Source organism: Colias philodice, chromosome 6, assembly GCF_061535455.1.
Source record: "Colias philodice isolate Cphi_HAF_F1 chromosome 6, ilColPhil1 Martin Lab GWU primary, whole genome shotgun sequence".
Taxonomy (NCBI): Eukaryota; Metazoa; Arthropoda; class Insecta; order Lepidoptera; family Pieridae; genus Colias; species Colias philodice.
In genome coordinates, this window is record NC_143091.1 from 4,940,714 (window position 1) to 4,963,970 (window position 23,257).

General features: G+C 31.9%; 2 protein-coding genes and 1 long non-coding RNA gene across 16 annotated transcripts in view; 1 reads left to right on the forward strand and 2 right to left on the reverse strand.

The window, feature by feature from the left end:
• The window catches only part of LOC149487659 (uncharacterized), a 64,605-nt gene extending 61,755 nt beyond the window's left edge, over window positions 1–2,850 (reverse strand). Inside the window, exon 1 of the long non-coding RNA XR_016315735.1 lies at window positions 2,475–2,850. This is a non-coding gene — a long non-coding RNA (uncharacterized LOC149487659). The remainder of the gene's footprint in view (window positions 1–2,474) is intronic.
• A 5,778-nt stretch (window positions 2,851–8,628) lies between these two features.
• Window positions 8,629–21,393, forward strand: Nhe3 (Na[+]/H[+] hydrogen exchanger 3). 14 transcript variants are annotated; one of them, XM_089696291.1, is made up of 17 exons: window positions 8,629–9,061; window positions 9,295–9,444; window positions 9,748–9,908; window positions 10,924–11,139; window positions 11,437–11,510; window positions 12,932–13,078; window positions 13,312–13,412; window positions 13,706–13,908; window positions 14,180–14,291; window positions 15,800–15,971; window positions 17,134–17,185; window positions 17,852–17,881; window positions 18,120–18,185; window positions 18,568–18,642; window positions 18,947–19,135; window positions 19,499–19,585; window positions 19,844–21,393. In XM_089696291.1, the coding sequence occupies exons 1-17, from the start codon at window positions 8,833–8,835 to the stop codon at window positions 19,907–19,909; spliced, it is 2,130 nt and encodes a 709-aa protein (XP_089552417.1). In that variant the 5' UTR covers window positions 8,629–8,832; the 3' UTR covers window positions 19,910–21,393. The 14 variants fall into 14 exon arrangements, with proteins under 14 accessions (XP_089552417.1, XP_089552405.1, XP_089552412.1 ...); XM_089696279.1 differs by lacking the exon at window positions 18,568–18,642; XM_089696286.1 differs by lacking the exon at window positions 18,120–18,185 and having other exon boundaries at window positions 19,499–19,596; window positions 19,710–21,393.
• Window positions 21,394–21,408: 15 nt separating this feature from the next.
• On the reverse strand, window positions 21,409–22,290 carry LOC149487663 (metallo-beta-lactamase domain-containing protein 1). The gene is made up of 4 exons (XM_089696299.1): window positions 22,158–22,290; window positions 21,912–22,076; window positions 21,733–21,843; window positions 21,409–21,653 (listed from the first exon to the last, which is right to left on the reverse strand). The coding sequence occupies exons 1-4, from the start codon at window positions 22,249–22,251 to the stop codon at window positions 21,454–21,456; spliced, it is 570 nt and encodes a 189-aa protein (XP_089552425.1). The 5' UTR covers window positions 22,252–22,290; the 3' UTR covers window positions 21,409–21,453.
• Between the last annotated feature and the right edge of the window lie 967 nt (window positions 22,291–23,257).

Consider the following 23,257-nt stretch of genomic DNA (forward strand, 5'->3'; position numbering starts at 1 on the left):
TAGACTCTTAGACAAAATTATTTGAATGTAATCCGTAATCGCATTGTTTAGTTAGATTCCAATAAAGAGGACGATTTTAAACCACACATGTATGAACTTTTTTTGCCTGATCTTTGGATATGAACAGGTTCTCATAACCTTTTTTTACCTCAAACAAATACAAAATAAAATTGATATGCGAGAAAAGGTCAATCAAAATTCAAAATATTATTACCTATTAAATACTATAAAAACATGGGCCACTATGAGTCTACGACAATAAATAAAATACGTGTGGCACTCGGGGACTGCTGCGATAAAGCTATTGCATGCTATGCCTTCAAGCCACACCTCCGTGCCCGTCGGAGTGGGGAGCGTGAGGTTTTTTCGTAACGGAATTTCTCGATTCGGTTCCCGCGCTCAAGGCCGGAGTTATAAAAAGTAAAAACTGAAGAGTAATAGTTTTTCTTTTCCCTTTCCTACAAATTCAGTCGATTCCTACAAATTCAGTCGAAGCACGAGGCACGGCACACGTGCTGATTGTAGGTGCAAGGCTTCGTCGCGGATACATACTTATACCTACGTAGTATCCGCACTTATCCGCAGGTCGTTTAAAGACATCGATTAAATAATTAAAATTAATTGGAATTAAGATCTGCGTCAAATGTAGCTTTGCCTCTCTGCTTCATAAATTCGATGCATTCATGTACCCACACTTTTAAATCTATGTTTATATCCTTTATAGTCAAGTTTACGAAACACGTGACTATGTTATGTGGGTTTCATTAATACAAAAAGCAAAGGTACTTTTTATTCGCGCGTCACCTCACCGTTCAATCACCCTCTATTTCAATGGTATTTAAGACAAATAATCTTCTAATCTATTCACATTTTAAGCAAGTATTGAGGTCAATCAACAAGGAAATCAAGACAGAAAGTCTGTGACCTTTTTGTTGGAAAAATAACTTTGAAATTATTTTAATAGTTCACCCACTTCCATGTAGTTACGTAGGTACTCAACAAAATTTAATTTACGTGTCTTCTATCATTCACTGATACAATCGAATATAACAATAATTATAAAGATTATAGAATTATTAATCTACTAAAATTCATTGCAATTCGGGTTTACCTGCTCTTGGACCTTAGTCAATATCAAAGAAAAATGCAATCATTTCAATAATGTAATTTCCTATTCATTTTTAAATTTAATTCACATGCCTGAATTTTCCTTGTGGGTTTTACACATGGGATGAAGTGTTAAAAGTACATAGAGAAATAATTATTAATTTTGTTAGAATATCCTCAACTAATTCATAATTTCCAATAAATGTTATCACTGTATGACGTATAATTTTCAGATTTAAAGAACTTCATACATACAATAACACGTCATTTTAAAACACTGAGAACAAGAGCAATTTGAATAACAATATTATATCAAATAGTTAACAATTTTAGTCAAAACATAGTTTGTTTATTAATCTACTCCTAATTCCGCTAATTCCTTTTATTTTAGATGCAATATATTAATATTATTGCATAATGCAAAAACAGCATCCGAGCAGTTTAAACGAAGGAATGCATTTAATCTATGTATTTTTATTTACCGTAACGGTTACCTTGACATACAATACAGATATTTACATTGAACAAAAAAATAATAGCGTTGTCAACATAATTTATTTGTAACCAACAGATCATAACGAAATAAAAAAAAAAAAAGAAACTCAACTAAACCAAAATCAATGAATCAGAGTAGTTACGGTAATCTATAATATAATACATACACATACATACATACATAGTATAAAACAAAGTCGCTTTCTCTGTCCCTATGTCCCTATGTATGCTTAAATCTTTAAAACTACGCAACGGATTTTGATGCGGTTTTTTTTTAATAGATAGAGTGATTCAAGAGGAAGGTTTTAGTTTATAATTTATTAAACTCAAAACTCAAACTCAAACTCAAACATTTATTCATTCAATTAGACTTCTTATAGAAGCACTTTTGAAACGTCATTACATATTTTAAAATTTACCACCGATTCGGAAAGCAGTATCTACGGAGAAGAACCGGCAAGAAACTAAATAGTTGCTCTTTTAAATCATGTCAGTTTTACAATTTTACAAAATACATATAACATTATAATATATTATAATAACATGCCAAAGAACTGTCCTGTGGTTTTTTCGCGACAACCCTCCATGGGTTTTTATCGTCCATATATTCCTGAATACTGTAGTACGCTCTCTGAACTAGTACATTTTTTATATAAATTTTAAATTTAGAACTACTAAACTCTTTAATATTATGAGGAATTCTATTGTAAAAGCGTATACCTTGACCCATAAATGAATTTTTAACTTTAGCTAATCGGAAAAATGGCATTTCAATTCTATTTCTGTTCCTTGTGCCATAACAGTGTCTATCTCCTACTCTTGTGTGTAAGTCGGCGTTTTTGTGTACATGCAAAATATTATTAAATATATACCTACTGTGATGGTACAGTAAGGATACCAGTATTCTTAAAGAGATCTCTTAGTGAGTCCCGAGCACGTAAATTATATATAGAACGAATGGCTCTTTTCTGTAAGATAAATATAGTTTCTATATCTGCTGCCCTGCCCCATAGTAGAATTCCATAGGACATAATACTATGAAAGTAGCTGAAATAAACCAATCTAGCTGTATCTTCATCGGTGAGTTGCCTTACCTTTCGGACTGCATATGCTGCTGAACTGAGCTTACCTGCAGCGGTGTTGACATGGGCTCCCCACTGTAGTTTCTCGTCCAATGTTAACCCAAGAAATACAGTCGATTCTGTAGGGTGTAATACCTCCCCGTTCAAGGTAATATTTCTGCTTAACTTTTTATTATGCTTTAGATAAAGCGGGCGAAGCCGCGGGCGGAAAGCTAGTTGTTTTATAATGAAAATCTGTAACAAATATGACGTTAGGAAAAGTCATTGAGCTACTATTATAGGCCGGAAGATACTGACACAAAATTTCGGGTCATTTGTAACATGATGGCGGTTCTACAGGGGTCTGAAAAAGAAAAATGATGGTCAGAACGCTGGTACCGGCGCGGCCGCGGCGGCTTAGTCGCGTGGTCCGTTAGTCGAACTCGTCGCAAATCGTTTACAGGGGTGAAACCGCGTGGCACAGCTAGTATGTAATTTATATCAACAAAATACTACAAGACTCTTCAGCTAAGTTCATTTTATTCTATTTCACATGAGACAATCTACAGCAAAATGCACTATAATTAGGTACAAAAGTTTATACAACGAATACGAGGTGGAAGTTAATAAAAGGAAATAAAGCATTAGCTGTTGATACCAAGCTAGTTTAAATTTAAAATATGCACCTCGACTAATTCATTGTCGTGAGTTCCGCATGTAAATAATTATTATCTATAGAATCATTAAAACTAAGCATAAAATCACAGTCAATCAATCATTATTAATGTTTAAGATTCTGCATATTATTAAATAGTACTTACCTTTGAAGTACGTACGAAGTTAATGCAAACGTATTTTGCGTGATTTAAAAAATAACCAGATTTAAAATTATTTTACTAAATTATTAACACTTGTATTTTCCAAAGAAGATAATTTCCGTGAATGTTCGTTTTATATTCTTAAGGTGACAAGTACGCATATCCTATCCGTACTCATACTGAGACTTTCCACTTGGAAAACCCTGAAAACAAAATACCCAAGCTTGAGTTGTAAAAGCTCATTAAAAAGAGCATGCAGTAGAAATTATTATTATTATTTTGCACTAGGTAATATCACAGTATTACCTGTGGTAATATGTAGTTTTAAAGACACCTTATGAAATTATGAAATGATTACCTTAGTAAATGAGTCTCGTCATTATCTTTTTGTGTTTTTACCATAAAATATAATAAGAGAATATTTATGTCTTCATGCGTTCAAATATTCTCAACTACAAAAAAAATAATGGGACCACGAATGCATCCGGTGATTTCAAATAAATAAAGAATTGCGAAGCACAGATACAGTCGAATTGAGTATCTGGCATCTGCTCCTTCTTTAATTCGGCTGATAAAGTATACCTACTTATTCAAACTTAGATTAACCTCGTATGTCAACGCTAAGTTAACCCTTTAGGCTAAAACGACATTAACCTTAAGAAAAATAGGAAGTAATGCTAACCGAGGGTCAATTATCAATTTCTTCATAAGTCATTTGCTACCTACCTAAAACATGTTCTCTTATACCTAACGCCAATAATACATTCTATCATAGTACCTAGACACATACTGTATCAATGGAACCGATTTATGAGAATTTTATATCTGGATTCGGAGTAGGATATCTTGTAAAAACAATGTGCATGGTTCAGTAAAGATCGAACAGCCCAGATAGTATTCGAAATTGGGAAAAAGACGTGATAGAGAAGCCTGATTGTTGTAAGCTGAACCTTCTCATGCTCGCTGGTCAACATACAGACTACTTAAGTTTAGAGCGTTAGTATCTACCTACCTAGAAGGAATATCGAGTACCATCCAGAGTTTTTTTTTAATTAGAAATCTAGAAAGTATTTAATGGAAACAGTCACTAGTGTCGGCATCTGCCAAAATCCATTCGCAAGTTTTTACCTCAGACGCACATAATATAATGCTCTTAGAATATAAAAAAAAGTTAAAATAACACACATACATGCATATTGTATAATACCACAGACTAATAATAATATACTTCGACAATAATACTAAAGGCTCCCTAACAATTCTTCGGAACTCACAGATAGGTATTAACTACCTTATGACCTCCAACATTGTCTTAGCTTCCGCCCTTCACTTTTACACACCAATGTTTTAAACTGAATTTTTTAAAACGTAGTTATGAATAATTAATATATCGAGAGATTAAGCCTATTGAGAATAAAAAAAATTGTCTACTTACATATCTAATTGTAACACTTACAATTACTACTACTACTACACTAGTAGGTACTCATAGTCATAGTTCTGCCTTGACGCTTTAAATTTGTATTTATTATTTTACATTTTGGTTGTAATTAAAAATTCTATTACCTACACTTTATTTGTCCATTGCAATTGTCACATTTTTTAAGTCTTCGCGTGCATTACTTAGCCTTACTTAACTTCAAGTTTGTGTGATCACCAGACACCACCCTAATCCCATAGCCATCAAGTAATCAATGAATTGACTGTAATTATTTTATTGATACGGTGGTGACTATATAAATAATATTCATTTATTTGAAGCAAAAAAATGTTATTGTTTTGTAAACTAAAAATATTGTAGGTAATGTTATTTCATTTTCATGAGTAAAACACTAGATTCGCGACTTTCGATTTAAGTCGCATTAAACTCAAACTCAAACTCAAACATTCATTTATTCAATTAGACTACTATTTAGTAGCACTTTCGAATCGTCATTACATAGTATTTTTATTAACCAAATCAATGACAATATAAATAACTTTAAAAAACTACAATTTTATCAATGTTTTTAGAATATCTTTTTCAATTGTAAAGTTTATTTACCAGTAAAATTTTGTCTAGACTCTAGAGCACCATCGCTGTCCATATCTTTTCTATTTTTTCTAATGATTTTCTTCGTTTGAATGACCCATTCAGCACCATAGCGTTTTTCACTTCGGAATTGGGTACCTAGTGAAAGATTATTTTTTTGAAGTTATACTTCTTTTGGCGCGATGGAGAAAAATGATGAGAGTGAATTTTTACGATGCGCGCGCACACCGAAATTTAACAGCATGAAGTTAGTTCTAGGTGGTATGAAAATTGATAACTATGTTTAAGTTTTATATTCTAGCTTAGATTACAAAATATCTTTTATTTTGTAATCTAAGTATTCTAGTATTTTTTTTTATAAATTCAAATTCAAATTCTCAAATATAATATTTGTTTGCTCGTATATGGTCATTAAGGTGTTATACAATATTTTTTCTCGCATATACTGCTATTTTAAATGGGTATCATTTAAGCTATCACCAATTTAATTAGTTTTGTGTTTCTTAAATAATAGGGTTTGTCCTCAAAATAGTAGATCTGTCACCAAAATGTAGTCACCAAACAATGCAAAATCAGTTCCACAATAAATCACCTAAAATCCTGAGATATAAGGTCTAGTACCAAATAAATGTTTTTGTATGTATTATAATAGGTGTGTCCTAATAAGTATTTAAGCAAACTAATTTAAAGAGATCACCAATAAATCATAATATTATGTTACTAGAAAATTGCATTAAGTTCAAATAAAAAATTAGGGTTGTCATCATCGTTTCAACCAAAATATTCTGCTACTTAACTAGACTCCCAAGGTTCTAAATTTCCACTGGTAGTATAAATTATATTTAAATAAAACTTTTAGCAGAGTAGTAAATAAAACAATTAAAGTCAAAATAATCAATATTTATTGTTTAAAATAATTACCACTGAACAATCAGCGCTGGTTTAAAATAGCTGGCTTATGGCCAGCAGAATAGTAGATAAAACACTTAATTAAAGTTAAAATAATCAATATTTATTCTTAAAAATAATAACCACTGAATAATCATTTGGTCATCATTGGTCAATTTTTAAAGCGCGCCAATTTGTCTCCGCCCCTTTGATCATTTTTTCATTAAAATTATAAATTGATGTATTAAATTGATAACGAATACTATTATAGTCCTTTCCACCTAAGATGATTTCTGTGACAACTGACACATCGATTTTTGACACGTGTAGAGATGTCGGTTACTGAAATCGTATCAATTGTTTCCGATAATCGATAATATTCTAGTATGGAAATGAAATCGATTTGAATAATGAACCAAAATTAGTTTTTTCGGCATTTCGCCAACAATTAACTAAGGAAACTTAGCAAACAACAGCAACAAAAAGTCAACAATAACAATTAGTAACAATAACAGAATACCACGTAAAGTATCAATATAAAAATGCAACTTGTATACAAGGCTGACGCACTCGTACAGACGATTGACTCGATTGACAAACGATCACAAGATGGGCGCCGATTATATGATTTTCCAACTCTATGATTTTTCAACGATCCATTTCATGTACACGAATTGCGTAGGTATTATATTTTTGTGTTATTTTATTTTATTTTTCATTATATTAAACTAAACATAACTGTTTTTTATTTATAAGCTTACGATGTTTCATTTTTATATTTTTGGTAATAATGCCGCCATAAAATAAAAATATTATGCACTAAAATTATTTTGACTTTTTAAACATAAAATACGTAATTCGGAACACGATGAAGTGTCACAGGAATCATCCTAGGTGAAAAGGACTATAATTTAATATCTGAACGAAATAAAATGTTACTACTGTATTGGTGACAAAATATCAAATAAAAAGGAGTCGCAGTCAGGGATCGATAATCGATTTATTTGGTGACAGATCTACCATTCTGAGCACAGAGCTATTATTTAAGTAACAAAACTGTTATTATAAGAACGAAGTTTATATTCACGTAATGCAATATAATTTTATTGGTTATCGATCTCTTATTTTACACATATATTAACATTAATTTGATAATTCATACCTGGGAACAATTTTTGTTTATCTGAGAACGAAAATATTTCGTGGTGATAGATCTATTTATTAGACAACTTGATGACAAACTTAATGACAAATATAAATTTTGGTGATAGAAAATATAGTTCCCATTTTAAATGGCGTGCAAATTTCTTTTTTACAAATTAAAACATTCAATTAAGTAATAACAATTACAAAAATTACAAATTTAAATTAAATACCAATTGAAGAAGTTGTTAGGCTTGTAAGGAGGGCCCGAGGGCCCACAGCAAAATAACTTCCTAATATTAAATGTATTATGAATAGATAATTTGTTGTACATAAACAGCATCTAAAACGCATTTCATTAAAGAAACGAATCTTAAATGGCGGCGCTTATCATTCCCTCTCGCTTACACACGGCTGTACGGCATGCAGAAAAAATAGGGAAAAGTAAAATCACTAAAATGTATTTGATTTTCCCTATAATAGTTTTTATCATAAATTTACAATGACAATCATGTATTTACGATAGTAAATAATGTTTTATTGGAATTTGACATAATAATAATATATTCTTTGGGAAAAGTTGTTCAGTTTTATGGGCTCATTACGAGTATTATGGGGATTTTCTTGCATTCTGTATACGTAAATATGATAATTCATATAAATACACAAATACCATAACAAAATAGTTTGTCAACAAACAAATTTAAATAATTTATAAAATAATTATCCATTTACGTTATTTTTATTTTCTTTTTTGCTAACCCTACCATATGTCAGTGTCAGCTTTGGCCGCCATTGAAGATTCGTTTCTTTAATGAAACGCGTTATAATAATAATTTCATGATCTTTTATTTTAACATAGAAAGTCGGTCAATTCCCACGAACCCGAGTTAAAATGCAAAAAAATCAAAATGTCAACTGTATTGACATTTCAACGACAGCTATCTCTTTAAAAAGAACAACTTTGGATTTCTTGTTTGGATCTTTATCGCTAAGAAAATAAAGATGTATTTCCAATGTCAGAATTAGAAACGAGCAGAAGCAGTTGTTTATATGTCAAAATTATGTCAAATTGTCACAAAAGTTGAAAAATGAAATCGTTTCGGTGTTTTCAATCAATCCATAGAATCGAATGAAGATTAACAAAAGAGGACAATTCGTTAAATAGCTAAAGCCGAAGAAGTTCAGACAACAAATCAGATAACGTAACTGTAAAGTGCTATGTGATGTGTGCTAAACATAATTTTTAATCGATTTTTCCTGTGATGTGATAATTTCATTGTGCAAGATGAATCTATATATTGCTTTCGTAAATATCTTTTTATACATAATAGTGTCATGTGACGCATCAGGAACAGATATAGCCTTAGATGCTAAAGCTACTTTGCTTCATAGAATAGATAGTTTGAATCTACTTATTTATACATGTCTTCTTACTCTTACTGTACTGACTATCTGGGTATTTAAACATCGTCGTGTGAGCTGGCTCCACGAAACCGGCTTGGCTGTTATATATGGTAAGCTAAGACAACAGTGGTTCTTATAAATACTCCTAAAGTTGACCTTGATATTAATGGTACCTCAAACAAGTATATATATATATTGTAATTAACAATAGACATTTACTTATATTAGATAGATTAGATTAAAAGTATCTACATGGAGTATCAATTCATTAAAGTTTATTGTACTCAATACAATACATAAAATTCATTTGGTGCAAAGTTTTAACAACAATAAATGTTTTCAGGTCTCATAGTAGGTGCCATAATCCGCTATGGAAGCAGTACAAACGAAATCACATACATTGATGCTCACCCAGACCCGGACTCCAAATACAACCTGTCTGTCCCACCAGACATGGTGCGATTTCACTTTCCAGATAAAATAATACCTGGAGGTCAGTATATCATTTTAAACAGCACAAGCAAAAAGCTATGAAGGTTACCTAAACTAATAGTGTAAAGAGGAAAGGTTAGATTTTTTGTTTGTTACCTCAATACTCACTAGTATACCTAACTGATTACCAACTACTGATTTTAAAATTTTTTACCATTAATTAATGCCATACTTAGTTGGATAACTTGGATCAACCCAAGTGAATCTGAGGAAACTGATAGTTCATTATAATATTATTTGATGTATTGCTTTACCAATCAATATAATTTCTAAACTCTTACTTACTAATATATTTCTATTGCAGATGCTTCTATACCAAATAAAACATATGCTTACAGCTTTAGAGGAGAAATTGTGAATGTGGAACAAAATGAAATAGATCTCAAAGCAACATTTGATCCAGAAATATTTTTCAATATAATTCTACCGCCTATTATTTTTCATGCAGGGTATTGCTTAAAGCGGGTAAGTCCCAAATGAGTTTTTAATAGCCACATTTTTATTCATCATAATGAAATAAGATAACATATGCACAATAAATGTAGATTTTATTACAAGCACAAACATTAGTTTTAATCATATTTAAAGATATCTGCCCCAAACCAGATTGAGTTTATATTTTTATAATGATGGCTATACAGAAACATACACATACAAGAAGTTCTATTGGTACGTGAGCTAGTAATGTTTTAAAAAAAGTCATTTTAGTATAGTTCGGTTTTTGATATACTGTTTCTCTTGCTATTTCGGTTAGAGTCCGGGTTGTCTGGCTGGCGGTAGTGGTTGTGTTTAATGTTGCTAGCTCCTATACAATATTTTGTTAGGATGATGACACTTAAATAACTCTAATAAAATATATGGATATAACAGAGTAGTTGTTATTCTACCTGTGAAATATACATAAAAATATTATGGATGAAACTAAAACTATCAAATTTGTGTTACAGTACTAGGAAATGGAAATTTGAACATTTATATTAATTAACATTCATATTAATAAACAATTGTTATAGGAAAATTTTGTGATTGATAAGGAAAAGTATTCATAGCACCAATAGCTAAAATAGCCTTTGTAATATGTATGTTTTGTTAAAATAAAATAGGAAGAATTTATGTGTTTTGCTATTGTAAAATTTTCGTTTACACTTAAATTCTTAGCATTATTATACTTCTAGATGTTGTCACATTGTTGAAAACACCACTTCATTTATGAATACAAGCTATTTAGACACTATTTATTTGTGAATACAAAGGACTTTGATTTTATTTGAATGTTAAACAGGACATTATACTGTAAGCAATTGAACATACTGAATTTGCAAGTTATTTTTAAGAAAATATTTTCATACAAACTTTAAGACTGCTTTTTAGTCCTGTACAAGAAGATCCATATAAAACGGATTCTACTTTACTAGTTTTCAGATCAAATTATAATTATACTTTTCATGTTTTAAATATTTTTTTAATGATTTTCTTCCAGAAATACTTCTTTCGTAATTTAGGTGCTATATTGACGTTTGCTATGGTCGGAACAGCACTCTCTGCTCTCGTTATTGGATCGTTAATGTATGGATTCGTACAACTGATGCCTGCGTCGCTGGCTTCGAGTTTTACTTTCCTGGACACCTTGTACTTTGGTGCTCTAATTTCGCCTACCGATCCATTGACTGTACTAGCTATTTTTTCGCAATTGAAGGTATGTTATTGTTGTCTGAACTATAAAATTACAAATGAATTAATATTTTAAATAGAAAATCTTGGACATTTCCTATATATTGTTATTGTATTAAATTTGAATTAAATAAATAAACTACAAAGAATTAGAAGAAGAATTAGAGTGATTATGAAAATTCAAGTAAAGATTATAAAGTTACTTTGTTTCTGCCAACCCAAGGGCGCGCAGCTAGTATTTATATAAATACGCTCTTTAAATAAGATTACTTTTAAAGAACAGCACATGACATTTATTTACTCTTTGTATGTTTACTTTTAGGTTGATGTCAATCTCTATGCAATGATATTTGGTGAGAGTGTTCTCAATGATGCAGTGGCTTTAGTACTCAGCGGGTAATCTTTGTATAAATTTATTCAGTAATCTACACTAATATTATAAAGAGGAAAACTTTGTTTGTTTGTTTGTTTGTTTGTTTGATTGTAATGAATAGGCTCATAAACTACTGGACCGATTTTAAAAATTCTTTCACCATTCGAAAGCTACATTATCCACGAGTAACATAGGCTAGGTTTTATCCCGGAAATCCCACGGGAACGGGAACTATGCGGGTTTTTCTTTGAAAACGCGGGCGAAGCCGCAGGCGGAAAGCTAGTTAAAGATAAATTGCATGCATGCACTTTAAAAGATCTGGACTCATAATCATTAAAAATAATCAAAATGTGTCCGAGTGGCGTTATATAAAACTTTCATTGCAATTATTCCCTTATTTTTTGGCAATATTGTTCAAAGTCCACTGTTATAAAAGTCTGCCTATTACACACGTCGGCAGAGTTTTGCTACGGGAAATTTTTGAATGTTATTGTAAAGGTGCGTATAAATTAAGCGCGGCAGCCGCGCGAGCCAATGTTCGACCAGAGTTGATGTTCATTTGCTGCGCGAGCCAATATGTAGATATATTTTAAGTTGAACGTAGTTGCCGCGCGCGGCAGGCGATCCATCACGAACATCTCTTCTGTAGGACGCCAAAAGTGTAGTCATTTTCTTTTTCAAGTCAGGAATAGGTATATCCATTTTCTTACTGATTTCTACCCACACATCATACCTCAGCGATTTATTGTGGTATTGGGAGGATTTGCTGTTCCACAAAAATTCATTAGCGCCATACAATTGTATTAGTAAACGGCACTTTTCGTTGTCCATTTTTACGTAGTCGCCGCGCGAGCCGAATCACCAAAACTACAAACCGTCCACACGGCGCGCGAGCGAACGCCTGAAGCTCCTTTGATGCGGTCTCAAAAACCGACAGTGAGCGGATCGCCCCGCGGCACGTTCGAGCGCGGCAATGTTCGCGTCGCCGCGCGCGGCGATCCCGTCTACATAGTGCGCGGCCGCCGCGCGCGCCTATGTTCGATGGTTTGCCGCGCTTAGTTTATACGCGGCTTAAGCCTAGTTGTTAATTATATGACACTGCTTGCGTGTCTATTTTTAAGATTAAGATTTAATACCTAGTCATTTCACATCTTCAAAATTGATTAGGTACACAGATTGAGTTTAAATTATTCAAATTATAAAAACCTTTATTTAAGTCTTTGTAATTCATTCAATTAATTGTCATGATATTTTTATTGTATTCTGTTTGTATATTAATGACTTCTGCAAGACTTAATGTTAGAAGCTATTTAATTAATGAATTGTGCTATCAAACAATTATAAAAGAATATATCAATATACATAAGTTTCTGAAGAAAACGCAACTAACGATCAATAAAATAATGCAGAATTTTATACATTTTCTTAAAATATAATATTCCAGAGCCATACAAAATTATGAGAAGAGATACTCAACGGATGGTGAATTTGAAATAACAGCATTTCTAGCGGCCATTGGCGACTTCATCGGAATTTTCAGTCTTTCACTAATCGTTGGTGCTCTGATGGGATGTTTGACTGCATTTATATCCTTTTAAAATACATTTTTATGACTTGCCTCAGTGTAATACAGCCAATTTTCAGTTAATTATTAAAATTTATTTGAAAATAAACTAAAAATACTAATTTAAAAAAAAAATCTAATTTTTCCAAAAATTTCCTTGAAATGAAATATGTTCTTTGTGTACATTTTTACGTTATACCTTTTTCAAATAGAAATAGTATGTGTTTGTTAATTATTTCCTTAACTCCGTAACACATGACAAAGTTCACTCACGTGCGTGATTGGCCGCTGCTCGAATCTGCCCTCTTCGTGCTCATGTCATATGCTGCTTTTCTTATTGCGGAAGTTTGCGAGCTTACAGGTAATTTTTTGTTTATTTCTTTTATATTTTGAATCCAATGGATACCGATTTTTGCGTTATTCAAAAAAAAAATTCAATGAAGGAGACTAATAGAACTTTTTTTTTCGTTGTGATATTTCTAACTATTTAATTATTTTTATCCGATTATAAATCAGCCCAATCGGTTTTGTTATCGATTTAAGAAGCCCGGTTTTGTAAAAAAAGGTAGATTTTTTTTTTTCATAATACAAGACGGCGCAATTAGTTAACAATTATTTATGATTTTACATTAACAAATCACATCTTTATTACAGGTGTCGTAGCTGTACTATTCTGTGGTATATGCCAAGCGCATTACACATACAACAACCTATCTGCAGACTCAAGGAATAGGACGAAGCAGTTGTTCGAATTGCTCAATTTCCTCGCCGAGAATTTCATATTCACTTACATCGGCGTGTCTATGTTCACATTCCCGAAACATCACTTCGATCCATGGTTCATTATTGCTGGATTTGTATCCTTTTTAAAATAAACAAACGATTCTTCACATATTGATACGATACTTTGCAGCTTTCACAGCTTCCTGATATGATCTGTTTGTATGAAAATTTACTGCAAAATTAATCAAATAATCTGTCAGGGACAATATGAGGAAGCCTTAAAACATATTTTTTAAGAAAAAATATATTTGAAATATCCATTTCACTATTATAAATATTCGCCAATTTTTAACTTTTTACTGAAAATATTTTAATGAAAAAAATAATCCTTAACATAAACTACAGTTAACCTCAACTCTTGGTCGGGCTGTGAACATCTACCCTCTGTCATTCTTGCTGAATCTCGGACGAAAACCACCTATACCCCTGAATTTCCAACACATGCTTTTCTTCTCTGGTAAGTTAATATTTATTTGTACTTTTTATTAGTAGATTTTATAATCATAAAGTTGAAAATATAAAAAAAAAATCCGCTGTCTATCTGATCCGGATGTTACTTTTATACCTATTGACGTGAATAATATTTACTATCACACAAAAAATATTATAAAGTTAATAGATTATAATAAAACAAAAACAACACGTGTTTTGTCATAAATACATAAATGTAATATGCTTCTATGTGTGGGAGGTGTGTCGGACTTACCTGTCTTGCACTTTAAACAAAAGGAAATCGTCTTGCTAATAATTATATCTTTTGTTTGATAAAAATTGCATTACACATAAGCTATGATAATTATTGATAAATCCAATAAATAATAAAGAAATAAATCAAATATATCTTGTATACGTAATGATAACAACTAATAATCTTGTTAACTTTGGTATTTTTCTATTTACAATAACTTTATATATAATTATGATGCCTTTGTTAGCATTACGACTGAAAATAATAGTCATAAACTAATAAAAAATAATCGTTTCTACATTACACGTTGTAATTTTATTTAGTCATTAAAATTTTCATTTGTACAATGATAACCCTAACCTTAGTATGTCATTGTGACGTCATTCATAATGAGTGAATTTTCTATTGTAAGAATTTTAAGTCCCTTAAATTGCAAAGTGACTGTATGAACTTTTTCGAGTGTTCGAATAGCTTTCTTGTTTTAGGTTAAATTTCAAGTCCATATTTATATATTATTATGATACTTAAAATCTAATCTTCTATGGATTTAGAGAAAACTATAATTAACCTTTGCACATCACAAATGATTAAAATGACGCCCACTGGACATCGAATAAAATCAATTGCGCTTAATGGACAGCCAATTAGTTACAGCTATAATTGTCACAAATAGGCAAAGATATTAAACTAACATTAATATAATTTTACTTCTATTAATAAAATATGAGCTATTGATGGTTTAAATGTACTACTTTCTGTTACAAACTTAGTAATCATATTAGATTCAATAAAGTATTCATAGTCTATATGAAGAATTTGTTTTATTGATTGAGTTGGATTTTAATTTAAATAAACATTGGTGGCAAATTAACGTTTCAAGCTATCATGGTTAGGCTCGCACTGAAGTGTGAACTGGTACTAACAATATGCTATCGAGTATCCCATTTCATACGGTGAGTGAGGGATCTGTAGACCCGAAAACAACCCCTAAATGCAAAGTACCTGCGACAAAACAAGTGTTTCTAGGCGGAAGTGACCATAGGTGGCCCATCTGTATATACTATATAAATCATATACATATATAAATCTCGTGTCACAATGTTTGTCCTCAATGGACTCCTAAGCACACCATGTGCAGTTCGATCCAACTTGAGAGATAGGATAGTTTTTATGAAAAAAAAGTAAACATGTAGGTACCACGGGCGAAGCCGGGGCGGACCGCTAGTTTACTATAAAACCTAGTCTTAATATTATAATTATGTTTTCTCATCATCCAGGACTCCGAGGGGCCATGTCTTTCGCACTGGCTATCCGGAACACGGTATCCGAAGCGAGGCAAGCGATGTTAACAACCACATCGCTAATAGTGATCGCGACTGTGGTGCTACAGGGCGGGGCCGCGACGCACGCGCTCGCTTACTTGCGCATACCCACTGGGTACGAGCTTAGGTTGAACGATCATTCCATTTTATATTGTGCATGCAAATTAACGAACTAATCATATTTCATTGCTAATTTGGGTGGGTTGTGCTCGATTATTTAACGTGTTAGTTGCAAACACATTAATTGTTCATAATATGCTTTCGTGAAAATAGTATTTCTAAGTTTTCGTAAAGACATTCTTAGACTGGTCAACTGGTACAGCCCGCTCTCAATCATTGGACTAATACTCTTATTATTATTTTTAGTTCAATATTAGCTTTATTTATTTATGAATATCATCCAATATCTGTTATACTTATGTTATGTTAGAAAACCAGCTAAGTATTGTTTATCGTTAGAAAACCAGCGGAATAGATTATATTTTCCTGTATTGGTGCCTTAATTTTTAAAAGGTTGCTTGGTAATTTTAATTTTTAACCTATTCTTATCTGCTTCTAAATCTCCGAATCAGTTTGTAAAATTATTTGCAATTGCACGCCGCATAAGCGAAGCGTTGAGGTGGGTACTACTGTCACTTCGCGCAAAACATCTGATTTTTCAAACTTAAAATGTCTTTATGTATCATACATTGCACTTGTAAGATAATACATACACACACATATTAAGAAAAAACACTATTTTTAACGTTCATGATATTTTTGATGTCATTTTTGTTATTTAAACTAGTTAAAAAACAGTTTAAAAAAGTTCTGTCTTGGACGTCCGTGTGTCTGTATGTGCGGATCCTTTTTCTTGTTAACACGATAGCGACCGAAATACTTTACTAATCGAGTCTTTTTTTTCTCTTACGCTTGAGTATGCTCAGGAATAGAACCCTTTTATTTTTCAGGGTCTGATTCGATGTGGTTTAATTGTTATTAAATAAACAAAAATAATAATTAATAAATATTTATTAAAAAAAAATTATGAGGCGTGCACTTTTGGATTTTCCAAATTATTTTTTTAAACTCAAGATAATTAACCTTAACTACACAATTCTTTTACCATAGACATGACATAATCTGTAATATTTTTCATCTCGTGTCTCCCCGTGAAGCTGTGGGAACTCAATACATAATTCAAAGATTTTATTCGCAAAATAAAATACCTAATTTACTCTATAATTTAAAATTGTAAGTGAGTTTATATATGTCTACAATCTACATGAATCCTGTTTTCATTTTTACAGTCAAGGGCAGAACGATGAAAGTGACGCTCTACCATTCAGAGACGTGAGAAATGTAAGTATATGGATATAAAAATATTATATTGCACGATGCTGGTATCTGAGCTAACTTTAAAATACACATTGCAAGTTTTTTTCTATTATTCATAGCAATCTCTATTCTATTCTGACGGCATATGGTACAAAGACAGTATTTAATATTATGTAAAAAATAATAGTGCTAACAGATTGCTCTTGCTTAGCAAATTATATAAATGCACTAATTTTGTAGTACTTTATGCTTTGTTGTTACGTAATAGGTTCAGGTAATGTTTAGAAACATCGAATCTTTTTAGATTCATCACTTCGTGTTTACGAGATAATCAAATATTAGTTTAGTCGTCATTCAGTGTCTTGTTATCCATAAAATGTCGCTTCACTCATTAGTAATGCATCCTCACAAAATAAATTAATATATAATAGCAGGCAACATTTTGCTTTGTAATGTTCAGTGTTGCCATTGCAAATTTATTTTTTATTTTTTTCAATGTTCCCCAATTTATTGACGTATCTGAATTTTTTAAAAGGAACTTTTATTAATAGCTATTATAAAGCTGTTTCAAGTCAAGAAATATCTTATTTTTATGTGTGTAACAAAGTGAGGTTGCATTATTACCGGCAAATTGCGTAACGTACTCGGATCAGTACCGCGCATGTGATTAACAAACGATTATTGTGGCAGCTGTACCAGGCCACGGAGATGGGCAGCCCGGTATGTATATACAAGAGATATTTGCAGAGCTAATACGTGTGCTTCTGTTACCATTATAACATTAATATCCATGAAAATATCGTGTTAGGATACCATCCAACGCTAATAATGCCTGAGAAATTTCCGCGAAGCAATTGTGTGAAAGTATTCGATTTAATTTTCCCACGAATTACTTATCTGTTTTCAAATATGGAATATTGTACAATTTTTATTTTAAAATAAAAATATTTGTCACCAGCCTGCGGAAATAAGTTTGGGGCTCCGAAATTTGGACGGACATACTGGCAGTTGTGACAGAATATCTGTAAGCCGCTTTTATTGCATGCGGAAATTTTGATGGTTTCTAACCATTCATTAATAAGCGCATAATTGCATGATTATCTTCTTTAACTTTTAATATTTTTTTCTTACCTGAGCAATAATATTACCGAGAATAACACTGACATTTCACTGGTATTGTGCGCTTTCTTTGCATGTTTTATGCTAAAAAGGAAATTAATTACTACTTATTCTTTCTTGTCTGTCATCTTTTCAACTTACGAATATTTTATCTGTATTTCTTTGCATGTTACACTGCAGTATTAATTTGCATGAAACATACAAAAGAAGAATGAAAAGGCACGCATTAATCATTATGCAATACTGCATGTTATATTATGTTCAATTTCTTTGGTTTTAATGTCTAGAGCGGCCGCATGGTAGTTAAGTGGGGCAAAGACGAGAGCGGAGTGATAATGCCTTGGCAACTAAACTATCAAGAAGTATGTAATTTACTTTTCTTCTTTTATGTGTTGTACTATACAAATGCATGTGCTGCATCCAATTTTAGTTTTAATGTTATCTCTATTTTTAACTAAATGTGTTTTATTTGATTTAAATTCATATCTTGCCATTGAAGACTATAAAAATATTCGTAATTGCCCCTTTTTAATTAAATTTACTTATCCTTACGCTTAACCAAACGTGTTAATTCTGACCTTCCTCAGTTTCTAACTTTGTTTTGTTACTTCATGTTAAATCAAAACTCCTAACCTTTTCTCATTGCGTTATTTTTGTATTCATCAGGATAGCCAGCGAGGCAGTGGTGACAATGGTAGTGAGAAGGCAAGACTGGCCAAGCTCTGGGGTGCTATAGACTCGCGTCTGCTCAAACCTCTGCTAACACACGCGAGACCACCGCTCACTGAAACTTTGCCAGCGTTCTTCAGACCTCTAGCACGTTTATTGACCACCACACGGCAATATACCCAAGGGGTGAGGAATTTTTATGAATTAATAACTCAGGTCCCGAAATCACAGACACAATAGAAAATCTATTGTGTCGTGGACCGATCGGGCCGTTCGGGGCTCAATGGGTTAATTGCTTTAGGATAGGAAAATACAAAAATATAGTCGCAGGTCACTCCTCACTGTTGGTAATTGGTAAACGACACCACCGAAAAAGATGGTAGTAATACTTATAAATAACGATTAGGTACCTAAAAAGTATTTTTTAAGAATATCCAATTTCGATTTTCTTAATCTCAAGCTTCTGTTTTTTTTCTGACGTGATATTTATTAAACTTAATTTCTCAGTCTCTTCAGTTATTTATAAAAAATATTTAATTAATTTTTCAGGATAATAATGGTCTTCGAAGGACCGATTCAGACTCCGACTTGTGTATTGATGAACCACAGCCTGTTCCTACAAGTATTGACCCACAGGTATTTTAAATGTAATAATAATTACTATGCCTCATTAGTTATTTGCTTGAGCATTGGCTTTATATTAATATTTAGTTTATTCTTGAAGTTATTTACTACTATATATTTTCTTTTTTGGTTGCAGCTATCTTTTAGCGTTCGGAATGGATATGGGAATATATAAGTGTTTATCGTTATCTATCATCGACTGTGATATAAGGTCTTAAACAGTAATTTAATTAGAAAAATTTAACATTTGTTTTTAATTATTGCACGCAGCAACTTTGGCCAGGATTAGTGGACACACGGATTTCTGTAGAAGGTATAACGGGAAGTAATATATAAATGATGTTTGTGCGATTGCTCTTTGTGCCACGAATTTTTTATGAATTTGAAAAGTCGCGACTTCGATTTAATAGCGTATTTCCGGTGTTGTGGAATACGGTAGCTTTCGGAATGTCCAAGCGCGTAGTTGTACAAGCCGTGTTTAGTTTTTTGTAGATAATTATGGGTTTTAATTGTCGCGTCATGGAATGAGACCAGACTTTTACTTATTCGGGTGTTTTATTTTTCATAAAAATCTCACTTTATATAATAAATTTATTTTAATATGTTAGATAAGATATCGCATTTAGTCTCGATCCATGACCGATACATTGAAACTCCAATTTAAACCAGAAATATAACCTCCGATTATAAATCTTTATAGGTACATTAAATTTGTACGCATTATCTCTTTTCATCTTGATCGTAGTGTATTTCTTTTGATAGTTGTAAGATAAAATCTTTCTTATGTATCTATTTGAAAGCACATTAAATAGCTTTATGTGTTGTGTGCAAATTATTTATTAAAGGACACAGTTTAGCACTTATGTATTGTATTTTCTTAAAGATAACACAACAGTGCACATGAAATTATTATTATCCATGTCAAAGATTTTTCTTTATATGTATTTCTTAAACTGGAAGCTACTTTTGATTGTAATCCATTTAATGGACATATTACGAGTTCAGAAAGGTTGTAAAATTTTTCTTTTTTTGTTTTATATTTGTTATTGTTAATTTATTAACCATACACGTCCCTCATTTGGCTTGTAAAGCGTAAAAAATCTAGGATTGTATTAAATTGAATTTGTTTTTTTATTTTTAAGCATTTTTCCATCAGAAATTTTTATTAAGTAAGTACCTAACACAGAAAATGTAATAAAATCGGTTCAAAACAATGTCGACCAATACTTATGAAATATAATTTCTGTATAATAACATTTGTGCCATCTAATACTATGAATAAATTGATAACAATCATATTCATATGTCTACAAATACTTCAGCATAAATAATTCATGACATTCTGAATAATAAAGTATTATATTTTAAGCTGAACATCTTCTTAATTACTCTATTAGATTAGATATTTTAAAATAAAATCCTAATAAAATAAAACCTAAATTGATAGAAATAGTTTTGCTTAAAATGCAAGTACATAATTTTAATTAATAGATCAGAATAATTTTGGTAAATATTATAATGGATGGATAAATTATCGATCTAAATAAGCCTTTTGCCTTTAACAACTTGGTTGTTGGTTGCTTGAGCAAGTAAAAGAAACAGCAAAATTTAATATCTCTATTTTGTATCCAATTTGGTAACCACTCAACACTGTGACCAACATTTCATATAATGATTAAATGATTACCACAAATTTATAACCTTTCGTTATTTAATTGAATTGTCTTAAACAAATGTGATTTTATTATCTCAATATGTAATTGATTTTTCACCAAATTTTTAAAGAACATTTGTAATATTTAATAAAACTGAACCAAATATCTTGTGTTTATTTTTATTAACAAAACATTATGATATCATTCCATTTTACATACTACATTTTAAGCACCTGTAGTTTGTTTTTTCAACAACATCCTGATTTCATCTGTGATTTCAAATTTTGGGCCATGTCCAGGAATTATCCAATTTGCGATATCAGCAATCTTTGTTCTATTTGTCAATTGTTTGGCAGGATCCTCTGATCCTGCTTCTTGCCAAATGCTTTGGTTATTAATATCTTCATACTTCTCAAACAAATCACCTTTAACAATTAATAATAGTATGAATTTAATTGATCACAGATACACACAACAAGAATACTCATAGACTATCTTTCTTACCAGCAATTGCTATATTCTGTCCTTCAGATTTGACTAGAACTGTTACATCTGATAGAGTATGACCAGGCGTTGGAATTATTTTAACAAAATCATTTATCACATACTCTTCACCTAAAATGTAGTTAAATGCATTATACATACACTATAAGTATTACACTTCAATTTAAATTTTTACTTACCATTTTCAAATGGATGAATATAGTACTTATCTCTAAATGATATGCTAAAACCGACTATATGGGTTGCTTTAAGAAAGAGATTATTATTGCCGGTATGATCTGAGTGTCCATGTGTTGATACCACAAAATGTATATCATCAGGGGTTAATTGATGTTTCATTAGAGCTTAAACAAATTCAATGAAAAGTGAAGTAAACACACAACATAGTACAAACAATCCTCATCATTTATGCAATCATTTTATACCAGTTAATATTATTTCCGAGTCCCAGGGAGTCATGGTATCAACAATTATATTGTGAGAACCTTTTACCAAAGTACATGAACAATTTGCCATCATTTCACCCTCATTATTAATAAAGGAATAACCATCATGCAAAACAACGGCTAAAATGTACCTTAAGGGCCATCGAGTTGGGCAACCAAAATTTTTTTGGAGAAAGGTCTATGCCTAAGTAACTGACCCGTAAAATCTTAACCGGCGGAGATTTATAGTTTTTTAGAAATTAATTATCAAAGTTTCATAATTTTTCATACAATTTCGAGCAACCATCTTGACATTTGTTTTTTTTGTTGCGTTTCGTTTTTGCAAGTACAATTCTTGTAAAATGGAATTGTTTTCAACGATGGAATATTATGTATTCAATATTGAGCTGCGAAAGTCCGAATCTAGCTAAAAAACGTTACGCTAAAATAAGCATTGCATTATCATAAGACTTGCCACAGAACCGAAGCTGTCAACCCCGAATTCCACGTGGTCTTGTCTGCCCTACCCCTAGAGTGTATGTAAAAAGCCGGAGGCGCGGAGGGAGAGCAGCCCTCGCCCGCCGTGACAAAGCTCGGGAGCCGTGCGGAGCGGAGCGGCTGAGGCTGGTCGCTGAAGGCGACCAACAAGCCGAAGCTGCGAAGCGGAGTACGGGCGACCGTGCTTTGTCACGCAAGGGCGGAAGGGCTGCACTTCCCGTAGCGCCGGAGCTAAGGCAGTGTCTGACACAATATAAAAATCGATTTCTGAAAAATCGATTTTTTTCAAATTTGTATTTGCAATGTAAATATAAATCATTTTTATGTAGCCCAAGAATGGTACCATAATAAACAATCTCTGGGATCTCTTATCAGTAGAATCAGGAATTTTTTTAGTTCAGGGAATTCGATAATATTGTGAGTACATTCAGTTAATTCTAAATATTTTTTTTACCATAAAAGAAAAAATCGAAAGTCGATTTGAGATCGAGCACACCAATTGGGTTAGCCCGCTTTGAGTAGCAGATCTGAATCGGAGCACCCTGACTTGAGTCGATTTAGGTTACATTGAGTAGCATATCCGAATCAGAGCACCCCGACTT

Excerpts from the sequence above, each read along its gene's own strand:
- Nhe3 (XM_089696291.1), top strand. The coding sequence starts at position 8,833 with ATGAATCTATATATTGCTTTCGTAAATATCTTTTTATACATAATAGTG. Across the intron at positions 9,445-9,747 it reads AGATAAAATAATACCTGGAG|ATGCTTCTATACCAAATAAA; the intron begins GTCAGTATATCA and ends TTTCTATTGCAG. Across the intron at positions 17,186-17,851 it reads CATTCAGAGACGTGAGAAAT|CTGTACCAGGCCACGGAGAT; the intron begins GTAAGTATATGG and ends TTATTGTGGCAG.
- LOC149487663 (XM_089696299.1), bottom strand. The coding sequence starts at position 22,251 with ATGATGGCAAATTGTTCATGTACTTTGGTAAAAGGTTCTCACAATATA. Across the intron at positions 22,077-22,157 it reads CTCGGAAATAATATTAACTG|CTCTAATGAAACATCAATTA; the intron begins GTATAAAATGAT and ends AATTTGTTTAAG. Across the intron at positions 21,654-21,732 it reads ACAGAATATAGCAATTGCTG|GTGATTTGTTTGAGAAGTAT; the intron begins GTAAGAAAGATA and ends TAATTGTTAAAG.